At 39.8% G+C, this 21690-nt stretch overlaps 7 protein-coding genes across 11 annotated transcripts; 4 read left to right on the top strand and 3 right to left on the bottom strand.

Annotated features, from left to right (window-relative positions):
- Positions 1 to 334: 334 nt before the first annotated feature.
- On the top strand, positions 335 to 1873 carry LOC108108465 (mitochondrial dicarboxylate carrier). Of its 3 annotated transcripts, none has more exons than XM_017216520.1 (4): positions 335 to 775; positions 905 to 1148; positions 1215 to 1347; positions 1413 to 1873. In XM_017216520.1, the coding sequence occupies exons 1-4, from the start codon at positions 580 to 582 to the stop codon at positions 1725 to 1727; spliced, it is 888 nt and encodes a 295-aa protein (XP_017072009.1). In that variant the 5' UTR covers positions 335 to 579; the 3' UTR covers positions 1728 to 1873. The 3 variants fall into 3 exon arrangements, with proteins under 3 accessions (XP_017072009.1, XP_017072010.1, XP_017072011.1); XM_017216521.1 differs by having other exon boundaries at positions 1399 to 1486; XM_017216522.2 differs by lacking the exon at positions 1413 to 1873 and having other exon boundaries at positions 905 to 1144; positions 1215 to 1341.
- A 1428-nt stretch (positions 1874 to 3301) lies between these two features.
- Positions 3302 to 4834, bottom strand: LOC108108467 (mitochondrial dicarboxylate carrier). Of its 3 annotated transcripts, none has more exons than XM_017216525.1 (4): positions 4507 to 4834; positions 4309 to 4452; positions 3774 to 4147; positions 3302 to 3721 (listed from the first exon to the last, which is right to left on the bottom strand). In XM_017216525.1, exons 2-4 carry the CDS (start codon positions 4370 to 4372, stop codon positions 3410 to 3412), a joined length of 750 nt encoding a protein of 249 aa, XP_017072014.1. In that variant the 5' UTR covers positions 4373 to 4452; positions 4507 to 4834; the 3' UTR covers positions 3302 to 3409. The 3 variants fall into 3 exon arrangements, with proteins under 3 accessions (XP_017072014.1, XP_017072013.1, XP_017072015.1); XM_017216524.1 differs by having other exon boundaries at positions 4309 to 4457; XM_017216526.1 differs by lacking the exon at positions 4309 to 4452.
- A 9953-nt stretch (positions 4835 to 14787) lies between these two features.
- Positions 14788 to 16483, top strand: LOC108108443 (probable cytochrome P450 12c1, mitochondrial). Its single transcript, XM_017216497.1, has 2 exons — positions 14788 to 15212; positions 15310 to 16483. Exons 1-2 carry the CDS (start codon positions 14788 to 14790, stop codon positions 16463 to 16465), a joined length of 1581 nt encoding a protein of 526 aa, XP_017071986.1. The 3' UTR covers positions 16466 to 16483.
- A 217-nt stretch (positions 16484 to 16700) lies between these two features.
- LOC108108631 (charged multivesicular body protein 1b) lies at positions 16701 to 17619 on the top strand. The gene is made up of 2 exons (XM_017216731.1): positions 16701 to 16879; positions 16949 to 17619. Exons 1-2 carry the CDS (start codon positions 16858 to 16860, stop codon positions 17536 to 17538), a joined length of 612 nt encoding a protein of 203 aa, XP_017072220.1. The 5' UTR covers positions 16701 to 16857; the 3' UTR covers positions 17539 to 17619.
- A 232-nt stretch (positions 17620 to 17851) lies between these two features.
- On the bottom strand, positions 17852 to 18712 carry LOC108108633 (TCF3 fusion partner homolog). The gene is made up of 2 exons (XM_017216734.2): positions 18536 to 18712; positions 17852 to 18475 (listed from the first exon to the last, which is right to left on the bottom strand). The coding sequence occupies exons 1-2, from the start codon at positions 18634 to 18636 to the stop codon at positions 18157 to 18159; spliced, it is 420 nt and encodes a 139-aa protein (XP_017072223.1). The 5' UTR covers positions 18637 to 18712; the 3' UTR covers positions 17852 to 18156.
- Positions 18713 to 18923: 211 nt separating this feature from the next.
- On the top strand, positions 18924 to 19751 carry LOC108108632 (SAGA-associated factor 11 homolog). Its single transcript, XM_017216732.1, has one exon. It carries the CDS (start codon positions 19104 to 19106, stop codon positions 19692 to 19694), a length of 591 nt encoding a protein of 196 aa, XP_017072221.1. The 5' UTR covers positions 18924 to 19103; the 3' UTR covers positions 19695 to 19751.
- On the bottom strand, positions 19743 to 21486 carry LOC108108405 (gram-negative bacteria-binding protein 2). Its single transcript, XM_017216458.2, has 3 exons — positions 20808 to 21486; positions 20278 to 20612; positions 19743 to 20225 (listed from the first exon to the last, which is right to left on the bottom strand). Exons 1-3 carry the CDS (start codon positions 21484 to 21486, stop codon positions 20028 to 20030), a joined length of 1212 nt encoding a protein of 403 aa, XP_017071947.1. The 3' UTR covers positions 19743 to 20027.
- Between the last annotated feature and the right edge of the window lie 204 nt (positions 21487 to 21690).

Here is a 21690-nt window from a genome sequence, read left to right on the forward strand (position 1 = left end):
GACACTAATGTTTAAAGTACATTTCTGCTTAAACATACCTGATTGTAAGGCATAAAGAAGCATTTCCGACCTTATAAGGTACCTATATTCCTGATCAGGTTTGTAACTCTAAATCTGAGAAAAGTGGAGAGTTGGGATTAATTATGCAAGTTTTAAAAAAACATACTCGACAGTTTGTAGAAAATATTAATTTGATAAATATAAGAGTTATGGGTACTGCACTGCATTCATCCATAATGCTCTTTGTTGTTTTAAAAGGTTTTATTAACAATTCTTAATTTTATAAATTAGTCGTTTATAAAGTTGTCAGTTTTCAAAAATTTTTAGTTCGAAGATTAAATTTGGATGCCAATCAATTTGAATTCCTTACTTTATATATTAAGACATGACGTGGAATAACTCAGGGATTCCTAAATCAATGTAAGAACGATGAGATGAAGAAGTCCTTGTTTTTGAAGAATCTAAATATTTGCTGATTTCCAACTACGGCTACGAGAATATGTTTTTCAAATTGCCCGTGAACGCTAAAAAACACACAAGCCCTCGCCTCCCAATCAAAAACGTCGATTATCTGGAGGCATGCCATTATTCCATTTCCTTGACGAATGTCATGAATGGCCAGAAGAACGATTGCCGCGCTGGTGGTTCGGTGGCTTCTCGTCCCTCTGTGTTTCCTTCGCAGTGGCTCCGATTGATATTATAAAGACGCACATGCAGCTACAGCTAAGAAAAATGTCTATTCTCGTCACGATCCGAAAAATATACAGGTTGAAGGGTAAGTACTTGGAAATATAAACTATAAACTGAATTATATATAATTCCACATTATACATAAATTAAAAAAGGAAAATAAGGTATCCACCTAAGTTTATATAACTTCCTTAACTTCTAATGTTGATCACAGGATTCTTCGGCTTCTATGATGGCTTCTCGGCTACCATCCTGAGGCAGATGTCCTCTACCAATCTCCATTTCATTGTGTATGAATCTGGAAAGCATCTAAAATACGTCGAGGAGCATTCATATGTTGGAAAGATTATTTTGGGCTGCGTGGCTGGTATGAGTGGTGCTGTATTCGGAATACCAACGGATCTGATTAACGTGAGGATGCAGAGCGATATGAAAGTGCCTAAGGGCGAGAGACGCAAGTATTTTTGCCTAACCAACGAATAACCGCCATCAATCTTAGGGTTTCTCCCTCTCATCGATTCCAGCTATAAGCACGTCTTTGATGGCCTAGTTAGGATTCCCAAGGAGGAGGGCTGGATGGCACTATACAAGGGTGGAACAGTAGCGGCGGTAAAGACAACCCTAGGCACTTGCAGTCAGATTGCACTTTACGACATTGTGAGTTTCTAAATTACAAAAAAACGTATTACCTTTCTGCATTACAAACAGATATATACTTTAAGATAAAAACAGAAGTGCGAGGAAATACTTCAGTAGGCGACGGAATGCCCCTTCATATTCTGACATCGTTAGTGACATCGATCATTTCGTCTTTGGTCACTCATCCCTTAGACGTGGTGAAGACTCTTATGATGAACTCAAGGCCCGGCGAATTTCGCAATACATACCACGCGTCCGTGTACATGATGCGATTCGGCTTGACGGGACCCTTTCGCGGATTGCTACCGACGATTGTGCGAAAGGCACCAGCCACCACGCTGTTATTTGTTATGTACGAGCAGTTGAGGCTCCACTTCGGATTGTGCCCCATTCAATAACGACACCAAAAACATTTTTAATTTGTTTTATACCATAAAATACAAATTAATACAGCCATTTGCTTTTTTACACATGTCAAATAAGACACGAAATCAAAGATAGATATAAGCTAAGAAAATAAAATATAAAAGCCGCCCTCTAAGCATTTGGTATTCGCCAGATCATTGACCCAAAGAACCATTTCCTTCCGCCGAACGAAACATCAACCACAACTGGTCGCATTATAAATTGATTACAACTCGCAACGTGACTAATGAACATTAATTTGTCCAACTCCTTGACAAGGAGGACGCAGTTGTGCCAGCAAAGTTGGGGCTAAATGCCAGCACGTGCTGTGTGTATAGTTCTAGTTTAGATGCCGCCACGATGACAACTAGGCGTATGAGCAACAATGCCCGGATAGCGCTTGGCGGAATCCACCATCGCAGCGCACATCCTTCCAGCTACGATTGTGTGGGTGTCGTGTCACGTAAACGTCGGTAAATGTTGCACGTATGGACGGCATTGTTGTGGGTGTCTTGCCGACTGGCTGGCATATGGAGGACACTCCGGCTATTACATCACACGCACCCACTCTCGGCTACCCTTTAATCGTGATTGCAATCATTGTGGAAATTGAATTTGTAAGTAGGCAATTTTAGGACGACGGGAACGCGCAAAAATAAGAATAATGCGACGCAATGAAACTGAATTAAAGGTCTTAGGTTGTGTTCATAGCCATTCAGTAAAAAAGGAACACACACAGAAAACCAACAGGCCTTTATAATATTTGATTTTCTTCGTCTTTAAATGTAAATTGAACTTTTTCCTACTTTTCTAAAAAAATTTAGAGTTTGTATGATATTAGGATGTCATATTAAAAATTTCCTAATGACATTGTGAGCTGGATTTCCTTTATTTTTTGCAAGTGTTTAGTCCCGACTAGTCTGCTAGCTGAAACTAACACTTAGACGTGACTCTTACGATTTGCATAAGTGCTTAGAGCCAAGTTTATGACTGACTTGCGATTGCATCGACGATGAGTTGTTTCCCAGATGGCTGAAGACAAGCGCACGGCGGGGTCAGAGGTGGTGGGTTCGTTGTTTTCTGTGCCACTTGGCAGGTTATTAGTCGCTCGGCTAGCACATTTTGTTTGCCATTAAAATCATTTGCATAGTATTTGTATTTATGCAGGCGCTTTGGTCGTGGCAATCTAGCAACGTTTTGCATTATTAAATATAACGCATACGCACTGTTGACCCGTTTTGGGTGTAGGCTTTGCTGTCGGTTCTGTGTGCAATCAATATACCATTGAATGCCTTATGAAGGTAGGTGCACGTGGCGCTTATTTGAGCTGGCCCCGACCGAGATTGTTTTGCAAATAACCACTAGTCGGAGGCTAGGAGTCAGGAAGTGACCAATTATTTGACTAGTGGACAGGATCCATTGAGGTCGCAGGTCAGAAAGAGTGGGTTGGGTAGGCAAATGTTTAAATAAACAGCGATTCGTGGATCTCAGTTCTGAATGATATTGGTTATATAGTTTATAGTTTCTTACTATTACTATAATTATAAATTAGAAAATAATTCATGCCTTTTTACATACCAAAATATCTATATTTAATTTGTCTTGTATCGGTTTCTGACATATACATGGTACACACACAATATTTCAAGTACCTATGGCTTTTCGAAAAATAACACTAACTATCATCGATTTCGTAGTACCCAAAATGAACACGAAGCTGCTCGAAACTCAAAAACGTAACAACCGTGTTGGGGACCATTCGCAGAAGGTATGGCACCATGCCACGAAATGGTCCCCGAAGTCCAAACCGCATCATATAGGCGAAAGCTTTATAAAATCCACGGGAGTGTACCATTTTGAGGGTCCTTAAGTTCTCTATAGGCTTTATAATTGGCCCACACATGCAAGCAGCCGTCGCGGAACTGATCAGGTGCAGCAAGGTGTTGTCGTGCTTCATTTTAAATATTTCCATGTATATCTCCTTTGCCTGCAGAATCAAGGAAGGAATTATGAACTATTCATCCTTGAAGAATATTTACCTGATCATAAGCTGCATTTTGGCCGACGGTGATTAAGCTGGACCGAAGAAAAGAGAGATGACATCCACTGTAGAGCTTCGTCCAGCCCTCATCCCTAGTCACGCGGTACAACCCATCGAAGAGGTTACGGTAATTCCATCTCTTTTCCTTGGGCAGGGCGCGGTTTACTTGCATACGGGTGTTGACCAGCTCCATGGGTATGCCCACAACGCCGGCCACACATCCCGCCAAGGCCGCCACGAAAACCTTATCTAAGAAGTCAATGGGATCGTCCATCTGATCCTTACCCACTTCGTAGAGATGAAACCGGAGCGATGTATACGTCAGCTGTCTCACCAACTGGGCACTTAAGCCGTCATAAAGAGAAAAGAAACCTAACAAGGGAATTTTTGAACGAAAGCATAATCTTATATTATTAGGTGAGATAAAAAAAAAAAATATTAAAATAATACATATAAAGAATGGCAGATATAGACTATAGAGTCTTAGATATTAAAATGTGTATTTTTATATAGTTAGAGTGCCCAACAATTACCATATTTCCGGATAGCTTTTTGAAGACTGGCAGCCATACCCCTGTCCTTCTTGACTATCACCATTCGCGCCTCGATCAAGTCGAAAGGTGCAGTGAAGCACTGAGCAATGGCCCCCGCCACTCCGCCGCTCCACCATCGTGGAACTATTCTGGAATAGTTGGGTAAAAACAGGATTTTCAGAACTCAATGGAACTCACTCCGGTTCGATCTGGTTGTTGCTGGAGGTTTCGAACAGAATCGCCAGCTTGCTGATTATCGTTTTATCTGCCACTTTCTCGTCTTTTTAACTATCTCTCTTCTTATGTCCATCAATCTTTATCCCTGCCTCGAAGGGAACTTTTCCAGAGGGTTTAACCTGACAGGTAAGAGAATGTGTACTTTGGTGTATTTGGCCGAAACAGGTGCTGCATGCCACTGGTGTCCTGCGTAGAAAAATTTTCCATTGGTCCCATCTATTTTGATATATATTTAAATCATTTTTATTGATAATTTAGATTTTCGCAAACACTCATTTTGTAATTTGACTTAAAAGTCGAAGCTATGTTGTAGATATTTTGATCTTATTCCATTCAAAAATCAAATTAGAAATGTGTTTCAAAGATATTCATATTGAAAACTGAAAGAACTATTAATGAGTTTTCTTACATCACCGTTGAAGTTAGTTTTCCATATTCAGAACATTACCTGTCTTTTGTGACCCTTCCTTTTGAATCCCACTTGTCGCGAGTCTCTCACGACATCCTGCCACTAGCATGAGCGTTCCTCGTTGTCTAATTGCTGGCCAGAAGTCCGAACTAATTGAGCCAGCTCCTCCTTTTTCCTGCTTCGCAGTTTCCCAACTTTCGGAGCGGCATTTGGGAATGGGAGGCAGTGACATCCACGCAGGTGTTGCAACGTTGTTGAGTAATTTGGCATAGTTTCGTGGCTACGAATTCGACACTCCCCATGGCAGACTGCGCAACTTTCGGGAGTCCTCCGATGCTCACACAGTTGTCATGGCATTATCACGGCCATTAGGCATCAGCCACCGATGCGAGTGTGTACCACCTTGCTGCAGCTCGAAATTGGTTGCAACTTTTGGACATATTAGAGGCAAAGCTGCGGAGGCGCCGCAGAAAGTTATTTTCGTTTGGTATGGCAAGTTGGGGAACTCATGGGAAGCATTACGGACAAGTTGAGTGGTTTCAAATTGTGGATCCATCTTTGAATTAAAAAGTTATCCACAATAGTTAAGTAGTTCATATTGTGTCGTCGCTAGGATTTTAATTGTCTATGTGACGTAGAAAAGCAACTCAAATTTCCGAAATATGACAGACACTAGTTACTTATACTATTTGAATAAAGAAGTTTGGACATCAATTCAGATTTAATAATACTTTTTGCCAAAATAACATAAAGAACTTTATACGAAAAGTTTTTGCTTAAATCGATCTGAGTAAAAAGCGGGTAACGAACCTAAGTAACGAACCAAAATTATATATAAACTAACTATTTGAAGCAGAAACAAACGTATAAAAAATAAAAAACCGGCTACCGCTAAATGATTAACCAACAGCTGTATTTATAGCATACTTTTCAGCGCACCAAATGGTTTCCTCATTAAGCGGCGAAAGCGCAGCGCCATCAATCAAGTGCGCAATCAATCAATTCGCCATTTATTTTACTGCCTACAATTTCAGTGCACATCAGCAAGCTGCAATTGAAAAAAAAAAAATGGCTACAAAAATGGCTTCTGCACAAATTTATTTATTTGAATTTTTATGAGCCAGCACTAAAAAATTGATTCATAAATTTATGCTGTGCAAATAAACTAACACAATAGGGCATTCTATATTCTGTCCTTCACTAGAAATATCTCAGTTTACAGTTAGTCGTAACTGAGTGGTGGGGCCGGGGATGAAAGGCAGTTAAACTTACGTATCCCCCCACTCCTTTTACACACTTTCGCCTGCGTTAGCGGAATATTTTGCGTTCTTTATTTCCCTTTGGAATTGGTCTTTTCTTGTTTTTTATATCATTGAGCTTTTCAATTTGCGCGTAATGCGAAATAATATATCACGTATGCACTTGCTCACTCTCCCACTAACTTGCCCTGTAAATTTACTTTCGCAAATTTAATGCTTCTCTCCTTGAAAGTTTTTGAAACAACGCGTCAATTTGATATGCCTTCACATCGACGGAATGTGTTTGGCCTTCTCTTTTTGCCCTGCAATTTTTCTGGTAGCACATATTATTCTGTCATCCCCTCCCATAACCCCAAAAACCTCCTCTGCGTGTCTGTTTGCAAGTATCTTAGGTTATTAGAAAAGTTTGCGGCCTGACTAAGAGGCTGCAAAAAGTTGGCAGTCGAAGAAAATTGCATATTGAAGTTGTTTAGGACATTTCGGACAACCGATGAAGGGAATCCTGGAGCGTGATCAGAGGTAGGTCTTTTTGACATTCAACTTGAGTATTAGTTGACTAATGTAATTTTTTTAAAAGTAGGTACTTTAAATCAGTATCTGGAAGGTAGAAGATTTTTTAGGATAAAAAAGCATTTAAGGTGACTTTAGAAAACTCATTTTATAAATCATTTTAATTAATCTGTGTAGGTAAAGAACATTTTTTAGTATGATTTTAGACGAAAGATTAAAGAATATGACTCTTATGAATCAATTCACCATCTTTATATAAATCGGGTATTTTACATGATCACTAAAGTATTTGATTAAAACATTTAAGCATACGAGGTGTGTTCAAAAAGTAAGGTGACTCTTCAAATTTCGCGAATTTCAAATTTTTCGATTATCGAAACCTTTTAGAAGTTATACGAGGTGTGTTCAAAAAGTAAGGTGACTTTTCAAATTTCAAATTTTTCAAATTTTTCGATTATCTTCAGTTTTGGGAACAAGAAAAAGTCACATGGGGCCAAATCCGGTGAATATGGTGGCTGAGGCATTATTGTGGTGTTGTTTTTGGCCAAAAAATCCAAATCCTTTGATCCATATTTTTCGATAGCAAAAAATCGCCGAGCTCGCAAAATAACTTGTAACTTTACGCCTCTCACAACCAAACAAAAGAGGATGTTCCATTGAAACTTGGTACAGATGTTAGGGAAGAGTGTACCAATATAACAAAACAAAAAAATCGATAATCGAAAAATTTGAAATTCGCGAAATTTGAAGAGTCACCTTACTTTTTGAACACACCTCGTACATTTTATTAAAAAATCTTTTTCAAGGATTTTTCGGATTTGCAGCGCATGCAACAGTCTGTAAAAGTAAGGCCCAGATATCCTTGCCGCAAGACCCTGCTAAGCCCCTTCCCTCGGCCCCTCAGCGGCAACACTTACCCCTGCATCCGATGGCAAACTTTCGCCAAGTATAACAAACAAGAGCTTGCAACGGCTGTCGATGCCGCTCCGCTCCAACCACATGTAATGCAGCTGCAAGCCGACAAACTTGGCAAACTCAGTCGAGAAAATGGGGGAAATCGGGCGAAGACGCGGGAAAGTGTGACAAAAGCAGCAAAGGGAGTGTCGGAAGATTCTATCAAGTTTTCCTTTTTTTTGTCTGTTTTTTTGCTGTTTGTGGCTTGTCTGGTCGCTCTACTCCTGCTGCCCCTTTTTGGCCAATTTTCGTGTTGAACTCTTTTGAGAAATGTTTTTGGCCAAAATATCAACATCGGAACAACTGCAGACAGGGATCACAGGTGGCAAGTGCAAATGACTCACGAAACAGGGCAGGGGTTAAAGGGTTAGGGGTCTCCGTTGCAGCTACAATCAACTGGTCAAAGCTGTCGCAGGAGTCACTCAAAGGACCCCAGACCTCGAACCAGACACGAATCGAAGCAGCCTGAGCTCCCGCAAAGTGCTACGAAAATTCTAAATTCCATTTTACGATAATGCAACTTGGCAGGAAGCCAAACAACAACAAAAAAAAAAACAAACCAAAAAAAAGTGATGAAAAAACATGGCGAAAGATTGATAGCACTAGCGAGCCAAGTTGGCCCTTGGTCCGAATAAGGCCAGCGTTTTAGCCGGCTCTGGCATCTGGGCAACATGTGCCGTAATAATAATACAATACCAACACCCCAAACAAACATCTGCGAATTCACTGCAGTTATTGGCCAAACAACAAACTGCTCAAAACCGAAATAAGTTACGATGTGCTAGCATATTCTGATATAGAAGTTCTTTTTATGACTTTATAAAGTTCAGGTTTCGGTTTCAAAAAATTATATTTTAATTTTAAATACAAATTTTACAATTTCTACAGCATTCTCAAAAAGAAAAACAGATTTTCTTTAAAAACATTTGTAATGTTTTTACATATTTACTTAGTAGAACTTCTTTAAATCTCTTTTTAAACAATCCTATAATGACAAACCTTTATGATCAACAGAACTTCAAAAGGAATTAAATAAATAAATAAATGATTTTAAATAATAAATAATCTTGTACAGCTCAAAATGGCACACTTTTATAATAAGATTAAAGAGAGAAAATGTAGTTTAATGTATAATGTCATTTTAAAGTGTTTTATGTACTTAAACAATCGGTTGTTCTCACACACTTTATGGTATTTTTAATTTTTAAAATTTTATGGTTTTACATAAAATTCCATAATTAAAATGTTAATTCACATCGATCACATAAACAACATTTTCTACTTAAGACTAGTTAATACAGTGGCTACAAGACCTCGGCTTCGACCCTTACTTATATCTTTTTAAAATTTCAACACTACTAAGTTGCACTTATAGCTAAAATCGGAACACCTGCCATAAATATTAGCAATTAACTCTAGTTCCTTTTAGCCCCCGACGACCAGGATATCCGCCAACCCAAAAAACATACTACCCAAAGCATGGGCCACAGAATGGCGGATATTCCGAAAATGGCCAGACAAGCGCTCGAAACCCGTGGCCCCTGGCATTCAGTGCCGACAACGTGGCGTATGCGCAATTATCAGGCAACCGCTGTGAGCCAAACCAAGACATGCTGAAAAGTCGAGGCAGAAGTCGACTCGAAGCCGGCTCTCCAGGCCAGTCCTGCCTTAAGTTCTGCTGGGTTATTTAAAGTTCGCGTTATTAATAAATGCCTCAGTGGGGCAGTAGCAATGCCTCGCCTTTGGTCTGATATGCAGCGCTTGATTAGTGCAAGGCCTAACTTATGGCCGGGGGGTTCCCATCGGCTTGTGGTAGCAAGGGAGCGTGCTGGGCTCTGACTTCCTGCAAATTACTGAGAGTTTTGCTGGGCGCAAAGTTTGGCGCGTTATCGTGGAAAGTTTAATGGAACTATGTCGTGCCGTGCAGCGCCCCCAAAACAGGCGGTTTAAGTCAGACAACCCAGCCCACCCACTAGACTTCTACACACACCACCCACCGTCAACCCACTTTATCCGTCAGTGCAATGCATCTGCAATGGCGGCAAATGGGAAACGGGGTGTTAGTCGTCCGTGTTAAGCCTAGATGGTTCTCAGCAGGGCTTCAGCTAATTGCTGAGGACACCCACACACACACATTTGACAGATTTGTTGGCACAAAAATTAGTAGCAAAATTGGGTAGTGCAACTAATGAATTAATTATTGTGGGAGAGAATAGGAAAGGGAAATTAAGCTGATGGCAAAATTTCATTAATAAAGAATTAGGAAGAGTAATAATGGAACTTATTTAGTTTGGTTTTATTACTTTAAACTTGTTATATCCTTTTTAGTAAGTAAATAAATTGGGAAACTTTACACTATAATGTGTATAAAATGCACTATATATTATTCAAATATAATATTATTATAACAGGAAAATATATAACAAACAATGTTTTCATGAAGTAAATAATTCGTAACGATAGATTTAAAGTAAACATCTAATAACGATTGACTTCAAATCTGGTTAAGGTTGAACAGTCGAGTAACCACCATCGAGCAATTACTCGTGGCTTATGCCAATAATGAAGATGCCGCTCCGATTGTTGACTGCCATTCATCCCGGAGGGCCAGAGGCCCAAGACTCCCAGACCCCATGTCGCATCAACGCAATTTGACCCACAATCGATGGTTTATGGTATGCCAAGGGGCGTGGCCGTCGGCGAATCATGTCATCGGATGGAGAGCTCGATTGATGACTGACTGAGCTCGGTGGGAGTGGCAGGGGGAGAAGTCAGGAAACAGGACTCTATTGACTCTCAACTGTCTGTTTGTAATTATCAGAGGAATATCTGAAATGGTTTCCTGTTGCCTGCAGTTAATGCGCCTTAAATTGTTGCCACTAGCTAGGAGCAACTTCGTTGCAAAAGCATTTAAAATGTTGAAAAAATCACAGAGGCACAGTCTAGCGTTTTTTTTGCCCTATTTCCTGTTTACAGACATTTAGCAAAGTTTTCCCTTTCACTCCCTGATATGCAACTTAATTACTCTGTGTTTTCCACATTTGTTTGTCTTTAGTTCTGTGCAAACAACGAAGCTCACTGTAAGTAAATAAAAAACTGCAATAATTAATGTTTGCCCCGCGTTCTTCGTGTTGATTTTGTTGTCTTCATTAGTAAGTTATACCCATATGGTTGGGAGCTTAAGGTGTGTAATCACTTTTGGAATTTCCCCATACAAAAAAGGTAAATTGTTAACTTTTATAAGGGAAGGGAAGGGAAAGGGGAATACGTAAATCGATTAATAAGATTGGGAGAACACATAAATTGCTGCTGTTACAAAAGTTTAAAGTATAATAATTAATTGTTTTAAGTACATTTGGCTTAACTTTAATCAATAAAAGTTTATGTAAAATTTAAATTAAACTATTCAGAAATCATTAACCTGTGTATTATACCACCTTCTAAATAAAATGTTAAAGATTCTAAAAACAATTGAACTTCATTTAAAATGTTTTACTTACTACCATTATTTATTTTTACAACTGACTAGACTTAAGCACACTATTCATTTTAGTTCATGCCAAATAGTAACCATCAATGTTTTGTTATTCCGAATCCCTACTTCAAGTTCTCTCCAAAGAACTCCTCGAGTTAATTTATTGCTAGGAAAGAGAAGTGTCTTTAAGAGAACGACTTCCCTTTTGCTTACCTGTCCCACTATCGCTGCATATCGCATTGCCAGTTAATTTGATTGACATTTATCCGTTTTATTTTGTGAGTGTGTGTCGTTTTTTTCCAACAACCATGGCCATATCGATGGCGTGTGTTTTTAGTCGGGTTCTTGGCGCTTGGTCTACACTTGACACAGTGTTTGCACTTTGCGCTGATTTAATCTCTTGGTTGCCTTTGGCTGTGGACTTGAAAATGGGTGGGTCTGGGACTGGGACTGAGACTGTCTGGGCCCCGATTGTGGGATCTGGATAGCTATAGCTATAGCCCCTTTCCCGGTGGTAAATTGGGCGCGTGATAAAGAGCAGGAAAAGATGGAGCCAAAGTCGGCAAAAAATAAAATGGGAGATAGCTATCCGGCTGTTTGCTTTTGGTCTCTAGGTGTCTTCATGGCAGATTCCATTTGAAGAGTGCAGGCGGCAAAAAAGGACTAAAGGGAGAAATTATTGAACATCTGATGCAGTTATGATAATGTCAAAGCATTTCCACTCAAGTGACAGTTTGGCTAGATTTCGATTATGACAGGCGAATGGAAGAGTTATTGCAAATTAATGCAAGCCCTTCGAGTGGGCTGACAGCGATTTGGGTCAGTAATTGTTGAATGAAAAGAGGATGTTTTCCTCTTTAATGGACTAACTTTTCACTATTGATGAAATATATTAAATGGCTTTTGGGAGGTTCTAACTTAGCATATTATTGCTACTATTACTATACCTTCTAGTAAATCATAAAAATACAATGGAATTATTTAGATAATTCTTTATTTGTGACTAGGCCACACGCCCATGTATGTATGGTTAGTTAGAACAATGTACTTTGTTCATTCTATACAAAGTGTATATTTTATTTCCAGGCTGGCCAACTTGCGTGGTCCAAACAATATTTATAATAATTTACAAAATTTATGTGCAAACTTTTTTATGTGTTTGCGCCACAGTCGCAGTTAATTTGCCAAAGTTTTGCGGCTGGTTCGGCGGTCAATTGTGTAATTTGTGTACAATTTATATCTACAAGCTTAGGGGTGGCTACTTCCCTAAGCTAGGATTTGTAATTTGCATTGTTTCTCTAAGCACTTTATCAAAACAACTAAAGACGAGCCTGATTATATAGGAGTAATCAAATTATTTATTTATTTGATATAAAAATGAAATCTATTTGCTAGCAGAGCTTCAAGTATATAGCTATTCTCACCTTAATATATTACCAAAACAAGAGGAAACGCTATAGTCGAGTGCCGCGACTATAAGATACCCGTTACTGTTTTACAAAATTTTAAAATATTATTTTGTTAGTGGAATTTCACAATGCGCCACCTATTGTCAGAGGAAGTATGTTGAGTATGCTTATAGTGACGTCACCGCCCATGTGAGGCCTTATAACTTTAATTTCTTTATAAATAGCGAAATAATGTTCCGATTTTAAAAATCTTTGGTAAATCGATAGATATTAACAGAAATAAGTTACACAAGGTCAAACGAAGGCATTTATAATAATATTATAGACACCACAGTTTTCCGCGGTTTGTGGGCGTTAGAGTGGGCGTGGCCGGGTGCAACTCCGTGGCAAATTGCAGAGGCATCTCCTAAATACGTGTTTTTAAGCAAAATTCTGTAGATCTTATAGTTTTTGAGATTTTTGCATTTTTGGTTTTTCGGGATTTGTGGGCGTTAGAGTAGGCGTGGCTTGATCGGAAAAAAACAATTCGCATTGGGAGCATCATAGAAACCTACATGTTTAATCCGAACTTTTTATCTTTTATAGTTACCGAGATATCAGCATTTCTAGAAAATCCGAAAACCGTCTTTTGAGCCTTGTGGGCGTATGGGTGGGTGTGGCCGGATAGTAGTACCACTATAAGATGCGCTGCTATCTAAAGATTATACTTTCTGAATTTCAACTTTCTAACTGCAATAGTTCCTGAGATTTCAGCAATTTTAGTTTTTTGCGATTTGTGGGCGTTAGAGTGGGCGTGGCAGGATGCTGTAATAAACTTGCGCTGTCCCGGGACCTCAAGAATCTTTATGCTTAATCTAAACTTTGTATCTGCTATAGTTCCTGAGATCTCAGCGTTCATACGGACGGACGGACGGACGGACGGACGGACGGACGGACGGACGGACGGACGGACAGACGGACATGGCTCAATCGACTTCGCTATTGATCCTGATCAAGAATATATATACTTTATAGGGTCGCAAGAGCTTCCTTCTATCTGTTACATACTTTTCAACGAATCTAGTATACCCTTTTACTCTACGAGTAACGGGTATAAAAAAGGTAAGAACCTAGAATTAACAGTTTTTACACATTGAATGGGCGTAAATTGAAAATCTCACTTAATATAAATTTAACTGGACAAAACACACCTACTAAAGTTTCAGCCCTGTTGAAGGACAGTGATACCTGGTGTATGAGCATATAGCCCCCTTGGATATATGGCAGTAGAGGCAAATTGATGTTTACGTATACTACCTATTTTGGGCGGGTGGTCTTAGGGGCGTGACTGTGGCTATAAAGGATCTGGTCTATAATTTAAGCCGGTAACGTGTTATCAGACTTAATATGTAATACATTCTGGTGGTCAGTTGGGATTGGTTTGAGTGTCCGGGTAGCTTCGAGTACTGCCCAAAGTTGGCCAAAACAATGGACCCCTCGTCCTATTGTTTCGGTTTTAACCGTACGCTCTGGTGTTTGTGTGCTCGGCCGATTTGGCCCTTTTGTTTTGGCTTATTGTTTTTGAAATGCACATAAAATGCGTTTTGCTTTTGTCCTCTCTGTTCCAATGCAAGCGTTTGAGGCTCATATTTTATTGATTGCAGGCGAAAACAGTGGTGTGGGTTGGAAACTGCCCGTTCAATTCTTTTTTAAGTCCAACAGCAAAATTGGAAAATTAGCTTAGTCGGGAAACCAAATTTAAGCCACTTATATTTTATCTATGATGTAAAAGCGTGGAATTTTAATAATCTAATTATTATTACTTTAAAAACTGTTAGCTACAAAGAGCGTTTTTAACTTACAATGAGCTTACCCATCTGATCTTGTTTATATGTTGTAGGGGGATATATCTGATATTTTCTGTATACTAAAAATAGATATTGCAAAATCAATTTTGGCCACCGTAATATTGTTTCATTTTGTTATCATTTAAATTGGTATCTTTAAATCGTATCTACCTAGTTGTCTAGTGATGGTTGATGCTTAGATTATTATACAAAAATTGTTTGTAAACAAAAGTAGCAGCCGCGATCTCAAGAGCAAAGCTTTTGGAAAAAAGCCCAAAGATAAGGAAAAGCACTCTCATTTGTTGCCAATACTTGTGTAATTATTTAAAAGCTTTGAATATAAGTTGTCGAGTTTTGTTGTTTACCATTGAGAAAGTCATTCGACAGAGCGATCTTAACAATGTTGCGTCTTACAGTGAGGCACGGCTTGAGATTCAGCTCCCAGCTTGCTGCCAACAGAAGTTCGGAGTCCTCCTCATACATTCAGCAGCTGGAGTCGGAATGGGAAACCGCAAAACCCTTTGGGGAACTTCCCGGACCGACACGGTGGCAATTATTCCGCGGTTTTCAAAAGGGAGGGCAGTACCATCAAATGGGAATGGATGATGTTATACGTTCGTACAAAAAGGAGTTCGGTGACATATGTTTGATTCCCGGATTATTTGGCATGCCCTCCACTGTGTTCACATTCAATGAGGAAACCTTTGAGAGAGTTTATCGCACCGAAGGTCAATGGCCAGTCAGAGGGGGTTCCGAACCCGTCCTCCACTACCGCAATAATAGGAAGGATGAGTTCTTTAAGGACTGTGTGGGATTGTTTAACAAGTGAGTAAAAGGTGCATTTATTTACTCTGGGCAGAGCTTTAAAAATATTGAAATTGTGAAAGAGCTGACTTACTAACATAATTTCTGTCCATTCCAGTGGGCCTCAGTGGGGTAAACTAAGGAGTGCAGTGAATCCAGTCTTGATGCAGCATCGTAATGTGGCAGTCTATCTGAAACCAATGCAGCGGGTGAATCGGCAGTTTGTGAACCGCATCCGAGAACTTCGCAACGAGGAATCAGGTGAAGTTCCCGGTGACTTTTTAAGCACCATCAACCAGCTTACATTCGAATCGGTTGCAACTGTGGCCCTTGATAAGGAATTGGGACTTCTCCAGGTGGCCAATCAGCCACCCGAGGCCAAGAAACTCTTCCGCAATATTGAAGTCCTAATGGATTCGTTTTTCCTTCTCGGTGTTAAACCCTCGATATACAAGTACATTTCCACGCCCACTTATAGGAAATTCAGTCAGGCCATGGATGAAATCTTCGACACCTGTTCGATGTACGTAAATGAGGCGATAGAAAGGATCGACAAGAAATCGTTTGAAAGGAACTCAGAGGATCATAAGAGTGTTCTGGAGCAATTGCTGCAAATCGATAGAAAGTTCGCCACTGTCTTGGCCATGGATATGCTAATGGGAGGAGTAGATACAACCAGCACGGCTATAGTGGGATTACTACTGAACCTGGCCAAAAATCCTGAAAAACAGCAAAAACTCCGGGAGGAAGTTTTAAGCAAACTGCCGTCGACAGATAAAGATTTTACTTTGGAGAATATGAAATCTCTTCCATATCTAAGGGCATTCATCAAGGAATCGCTGCGGTTATATCCAGTCACCTTCGGAAATGCCCGGTCCGCTGGGACAGACGTTGTACTAGACGGTTATCAAATCCCTAAAGGCACTAATCTACTCATGATCAACAGCTTTTTGCTAAAGGATGAGAGATTATACCCTCGCGCATCGGAATTCATTCCGGAACGTTGGTTGCGCCAGAAGGGTTTGGACGAAGAAAATTCAGATATCCTGTTGAACAAGAACTCAAATCCCTTTATTTACCTACCATTCGGGTTTGGACCTCGTATGTGCGTGGGCAAAAGGATTGTGGATCTGGAGCTTGAACTAACGTTGGCCAACTTGGTTCGCAACTTCCAGATTGAATTTAACTACTCGACACAGTACCCATTTAAGTGCACATTTGTGTACAAGCCTAATATTCCCCTTAAATTCAAACTCACCGACATAAAATATTAAAATCTGCAAAAATTGTGAGATATTTCTGTTTTTAAAATTCTAGGACATTGTTATTACATTTAAAAGGTGTTTGAAAAAGAATATACCCAAAGTTCTTTGATTACTGTTAAAAAGTATAATCTTTATATTTTTTAACGTAACCATAGATAGTAACTGTCAAATTCAAATAGTTAACAGCACAACACCTTGCGTCTAACAGCACAAGAATCAGTGAAACAGCTGTTAATTGGGTATTTCCCACGTCTGGTCACACCAATTAAGTGATTCATACAAATCCTCCAATAAAAACAACGTAAATTGATAAAATTACACCGTTCCAGTTGCAATCCAACTGCCAGAACCATTTTCGCTTCTTCATTCGTTAGTAAAAATTCATCAAGCTGGGTAACGACATGTCTACGAGTTCCATGGAAAGTAAGTGGAGCAGAGCGATGACGCCAGACAAAGAGTTTGCAATAACCAACCCCTTTTTTTCGCCCGTAGAACACCTTTTTAATCTAAAGTTTGCCGTAAAGGAACTTGAGAGAAACTCGAAAAAATGTGAAAAGGAGGAGAAGCTGGAAAAGGTCAAGGCCAAGAAGGCAATCCAGAAGGGAAACATGGACGTGGCCCGCATCCATGCAGAAAACGCGATTCGCCAAAAGAACCAAGCGGTTAACTACCTGCGGATGAGTGCCCGGGTGGACGCAGTCGCTAGCAGGGTCCAATCTGCCCTCACCACCCGCAAGGTCACTGGCTCCATGGCCGGTGTGGTCAAAGCCATGGACGCAGCCATGAAGGGAATGAACCTGGAGAAAATTTCCTCGCTGATGGAGAAGTTTGAATCGCAGTTCGAGGACCTGGACGTCCAGAGCTCCGTAATGGAGGGCACCATGTCCGACACGGTGACCACCTCAGTTCCCCAGGGAGATGTCGACAATCTATTACAGCAAGTGGCCGACGAGGCTGGCCTCGAGCTCAACATGGAGCTGCCTAGCGGAGTCCAAAGCCAGTCGGTTGGTGCTTCCACGGCCGTATCCCAAGAACAAGACGAGCTGACTCAGCGACTGGCTCGTCTCCGCCAAGCCGAATAAAAGATGCGAAGCCCTGTCCGTTAAATTTCTCTGTTCTAGCAATTAAGTACATTCAAAATATAAATAAGTTTAAACCAGTGATTGAGAATGCACAGCTTTTTCATGGTTCAGTAGTATGAGAAGCTGATAAGTAACTCTACAGTAACGACAATCTACAAAGATACCGTGAAAGGTAGAATTACTTCTCAGATCCACATAGAAAAATATTCTATGGCTTATTATCTCTACATACGGATGAGTCACGAATGTCCAGTTCTGTAATAAGACAATGTTGTGGACCCAATATGATATTCATTTAAATATATTTTTTTTATATATGTAATTTTAAAACCAAAGTATTTTCCGTATGCAATTGATACAAAATTATTGCGCTCTCATTATTTACAGATGTTTAAAAAAAATAATATTAAAAATGTAAGTATTTAATTCGTAATTGACATGAACTAACAAAAACTATTTAATATTGTATGAAGCGAAGATAAATCTTGAACCTTTCTGTGACAAACCCAACAGTCTTTGTTTAAGCTGTTGTAATTTTTTTTAGTATATGTTTTTTATTTACCTTAACAATATAATAATCTTAACTGTGACTCTTAAAATAGAATTTATAGTAAGGCTTCAGGTTCCTATATGAGGTTGTGGTTGTGGAGGCGGGATGATTGGTTGGAAATTGCCTAATGGCTGCTTGGCTTTTTGCTTTCGCGGCTTACGAGCTGCTGGAGGATTGGATCCTGGGCCAGATCCGGGTGTTCCTGGTTCATCCGTCCCCTGTTTGTTTTTGGGTTTAGGCCCCCGGCGTTTCTGTTCAGTTTTTCCTTTGGGATGAGGTGCCACCATGGGCACTGAGCGCCAATTGTCTCCATGCTTGTCCAATCGCCTCTTTAGCAGTTCCACATCATGATTGCGTCTTCTGACTATCTTTTTGATTCCGTTTACCCTGGCAAATGAGACGAGCACGTTTGTTTACGTTTTGCAGAGAACTCATTTTTGTGCTTACCTCATCACACACCGCTCATTTTCCGCCTGTATCCTTTGACATTTGTCATACAGCTTTTCCACCAGCTGTTTATATATAAGTTCTTTATTATTTAGCAACATCTTATACAGATATTTATTATTGGTAATTTATTTACTTTATTGCTCAGAGTGACCAGGTTGGATATTATAATTCCCAAGGCAGCCGAAAAAAGCGGGCCAGACTGTGTTCATCTAAAAAAAACTAGTTCACTGATAGATCTAAGTTTAACAAACTAATTTTTCATAATCAATATTTATAATTTTTTCGATTAAATAGAGATTCTAAAATGCATTACATTATTTAGAAAGTGTATACTATGAAAAACTAGGAAATCAAATTAATTTAATTACCAGAATGTGTACCTCCATATATTACCCTCGGGCCATCTGGCAACTCGCTAGTTCTGCAAACAGCCATGTAGAATAAACAAATTGACAACTAACAACTTACATATTTCACCAACAACAACCGACATGCCAAAAAAATCTTCCAACGCAGGCAGGAAGTAAACTAGAATCAATTAAATTAAGTATTTGCGTCAACTATTATGTCTGCAGCCAATATGCCAACAACGCCAGGAGCTCAGGGATCGGGAAATCAAGTTCCCACAACCAGCACTACCATTATAAGCAACTTCCGGGAGCTGATAAAGGACCCGAAGAATCTCGACGAGGCGGCCAACTATCTGTACCAAACGCTGCTCGATGACGCCGTTGCCGGGATTTTTATCGAGACACACCACCTGCGAAAATCGGGAAATCTGGCCGCCTTGGACGGTGTGCCGGAAGACTCGACCTATCGTATCTGCGAAATGCCAAACCTGGACATATTCGGCATCTCGACGGCCAAGAAGCCGATGGACTGCACCTGTCCCAACTGTGATCGTCTGGTGGCCGCTGCCCGTTTTGCTCCGCATTTGGAAAAGTGCATGGGCATGGGTAGGATCTCATCGCGGATCGCCTCTCGCCGTCTGGCCACCAAAGAGGGCGCCTCATCTGCCCACCTGCACTCCGCGGGAAATGCTGGAGGCACTGATGACGAGGACGACGTGGACTGGTCGTCAGATAAGCGCCGAAAGAAATCCAACCAAAACTCGCGTAATAACGGCTCCAAAAAGAACAATGGCAAAACTTTTTAGCTCTAAGAAAAGATCATGATCGGGTGTGAATTGCCATAAAAGAAAATTTTAAAATCACTCAGGAACGATTTTTTATTTATGTATTAAGTTTAAAGTAAATCAAACAACTCTTATTTCCAATGTAAATAAGTGAAAGATTTAAAAACTTGTTGAATTAATTAAGAGCGCAAAAAATGTATATCAGTATCTTTTCATATTTGCGCTTAGATTTGGAACTCTTAATGACCAATTCTTTAGCTTGAATGGGGTCTGAAAGTTAGATCTAATCATATCACATACATAAATGTTAGATACATACATATATTTTTTTTTATGTTCGAAACTGATGAATGATTATTTCCTGTTCTCGTCAATTGCGTAGACGCGGATGTAATCTACAACCAATGGCGTCCAGTTGGAGTTATTTGACAATTCCTCAAATTGTTTGTCCGCTTTGGGATGAGTGTTTGAAAAGGGTTTCTGTTTCATCTCCAGGACGTCGTCATTGAAATTAACATTTCCTCCAGCAGTTAGGCCCAGGACTATATGACACTAAAACATGAAAAAAATAAGAAACAATAATAACTTTTAAACATGGCTTTACCTCGTGTTTGTTGAATGCCTTAAGAAGCGTTGCATTGGTTATGGCTCCGAAAAACTCCCCATCGACCTTAAAGGCAATTTTATCCTCCTGCCAGATAATAGAATAGTCGTGAAAGGCGTCAGCGTAATATTGAACTTCATTCCTGGCTATAAAATGCTCGGTTGGGTTTGATTCTCCTCCAGTTTTATTCCAAACCACAAGACCTCCAAACAGAGCAGTTCCGTCGAAAGCGGCTTGATGTTTATCCTGCAGAATTTCATTGCCCCTTGCGTACAAGCGAATATGATCAACAAAATCGCAGTCCAGAGTTCCAATTGTGGGTACCAGAAGAATGTCTAAAAAAATGGTGCTTTTAAAGGTATATGTGTAAGTAAGATCTTATTACTCACTTGGAAATAACCAGTCACCTCTAGGCATTTTAGCTCTAATCTCCACTCGACCATATTTAAAGGTAAAGTTCGTGTGTATATTGGCGGATCTGAACGTTTTAGACACCCAAGGCTCCCTTTTCGATCTTTGCAAACTCCTACCACATTCCTTTCTCTTTTCTATACCCTCCTTTTTGCTGGTGCAACCCTGGAGAATCGTTTCCCGCTCAGCCTTGGTAATGGTTATGTGCAGTTTGTTGTTCGTTATGTTCGAGTTCATTGAGTCATCAACAAAGGCAACAAACTCCTGATTTTTCCCGCCCGTATTGCGATACCTTACCTCATGCTGCCAATTATCAGTAAGCTTTTGGTTGTCATCAAAATTGTCTTCGAAGAGTAAAACGCCATGTGCATTGTCCTTTTTCACAAGCTGGCATTTGGCAGCCAGATATTTCAAGTCGGCCCTTAAGACGTTTTTAGCTTCATCTGTTAATTCGCCCATACCATTTTTAATAATTTTATAAACTGAAAGCTGAGTTGTAATCTGTTTGTTTATTTCCACTACACTATGAACTCTCAGGTTGGCATTGGGCTCTATAGTTTTTTGTAGCTCTATATTTGCTCTCCATGGACTTTGGTATCTATAGGCATAAGCATTCGCATCGCACTCCTCATTTACCAATTCCACTTGAAAGAAAATCGAATCTATGCCTTTAATTTCCCCTGGTACCATTATGGAAACCTCACTACCCTTAACCTTCACCACTGGATGAGGTATTTCCAGGGCACTCAACAAATAAATAAAGCTGGTGAGCCAAATCAAGACAGAATACCTCCTCATGGCGGATAACTCGCGACTGATCTTTCACGTTCTTTGTAGTTACCAGAGAAGACAGTCGATCAGTCTATTTGATAATCTGGAGGTTATTGCATTCTCTGATTGATAGCATAGACTCTTGTAATCTTTTGCTGTTCGCTTGTAAACTCAAGAAAGCTTAACATTTATGTATAAAATAAAAATATTTAATATAGCTTTTTATATAAA

Source organism: Drosophila eugracilis, unplaced genomic scaffold (genome assembly GCF_018153835.1).
Source record: "Drosophila eugracilis isolate 14026-0451.02 unplaced genomic scaffold, ASM1815383v1 contig_2154, whole genome shotgun sequence".
Classification (NCBI taxonomy): Eukaryota; Metazoa; Arthropoda; class Insecta; order Diptera; family Drosophilidae; genus Drosophila; species Drosophila eugracilis.

What these genes read in the sequence shown, in the direction of transcription:
- LOC108108465 (XM_017216520.1), top strand. Translation starts at nt 580, where the DNA reads ATGCCATTATTCCATTTCCTTGACGAATGTCATGAATGGCCAGAAGAA. An exon ending in AAAAATATACAGGTTGAAGG is followed by an intron (nt 776 to 904) that starts GTAAGTACTTGG and finishes TGTTGATCACAG; the next exon opens with GATTCTTCGGCTTCTATGAT. An exon ending in AGATTGCACTTTACGACATT is followed by an intron (nt 1,348 to 1,412) that starts GTGAGTTTCTAA and finishes ATATACTTTAAG; the next exon opens with ATAAAAACAGAAGTGCGAGG.
- LOC108108467 (XM_017216525.1), bottom strand. Translation starts at nt 4,372, where the DNA reads ATGGTGATAGTCAAGAAGGACAGGGGTATGGCTGCCAGTCTTCAAAAA. An exon ending in AAAAGCTATCCGGAAATATG is followed by an intron (nt 4,148 to 4,308) that starts GTAATTGTTGGG and finishes TTCCCTTGTTAG; the next exon opens with GTTTCTTTTCTCTTTATGAC. An exon ending in AAAATGCAGCTTATGATCAG is followed by an intron (nt 3,722 to 3,773) that starts GTAAATATTCTT and finishes TTGATTCTGCAG; the next exon opens with GCAAAGGAGATATACATGGA.
- LOC108108443 (XM_017216497.1), top strand. Translation starts at nt 14,788, where the DNA reads ATGTTGCGTCTTACAGTGAGGCACGGCTTGAGATTCAGCTCCCAGCTT. An exon ending in TGTGTGGGATTGTTTAACAA is followed by an intron (nt 15,213 to 15,309) that starts GTGAGTAAAAGG and finishes TGTCCATTCCAG; the next exon opens with TGGGCCTCAGTGGGGTAAAC.
- LOC108108631 (XM_017216731.1), top strand. Translation starts at nt 16,858, where the DNA reads ATGTCTACGAGTTCCATGGAAA. An exon ending in GTCTACGAGTTCCATGGAAA is followed by an intron (nt 16,880 to 16,948) that starts GTAAGTGGAGCA and finishes TTTCGCCCGTAG; the next exon opens with AACACCTTTTTAATCTAAAG.
- LOC108108633 (XM_017216734.2), bottom strand. Translation starts at nt 18,636, where the DNA reads ATGTTGCTAAATAATAAAGAACTTATATATAAACAGCTGGTGGAAAAG. An exon ending in AATGAGCGGTGTGTGATGAG is followed by an intron (nt 18,476 to 18,535) that starts GTAAGCACAAAA and finishes CTCATTTGCCAG; the next exon opens with GGTAAACGGAATCAAAAAGA.
- LOC108108632 (XM_017216732.1), top strand. Translation starts at nt 19,104, where the DNA reads ATGTCTGCAGCCAATATGCCAACAACGCCAGGAGCTCAGGGATCGGGA.
- LOC108108405 (XM_017216458.2), bottom strand. Translation starts at nt 21,486, where the DNA reads ATGAGGAGGTATTCTGTCTTGATTTGGCTCACCAGCTTTATTTATTTG. An exon ending in AGAAAAGAGAAAGGAATGTG is followed by an intron (nt 20,613 to 20,807) that starts GTAGGAGTTTGC and finishes CCATTTTTTTAG; the next exon opens with ACATTCTTCTGGTACCCACA. An exon ending in AGGCATTCAACAAACACGAG is followed by an intron (nt 20,226 to 20,277) that starts GTAAAGCCATGT and finishes TTCATGTTTTAG; the next exon opens with TGTCATATAGTCCTGGGCCT.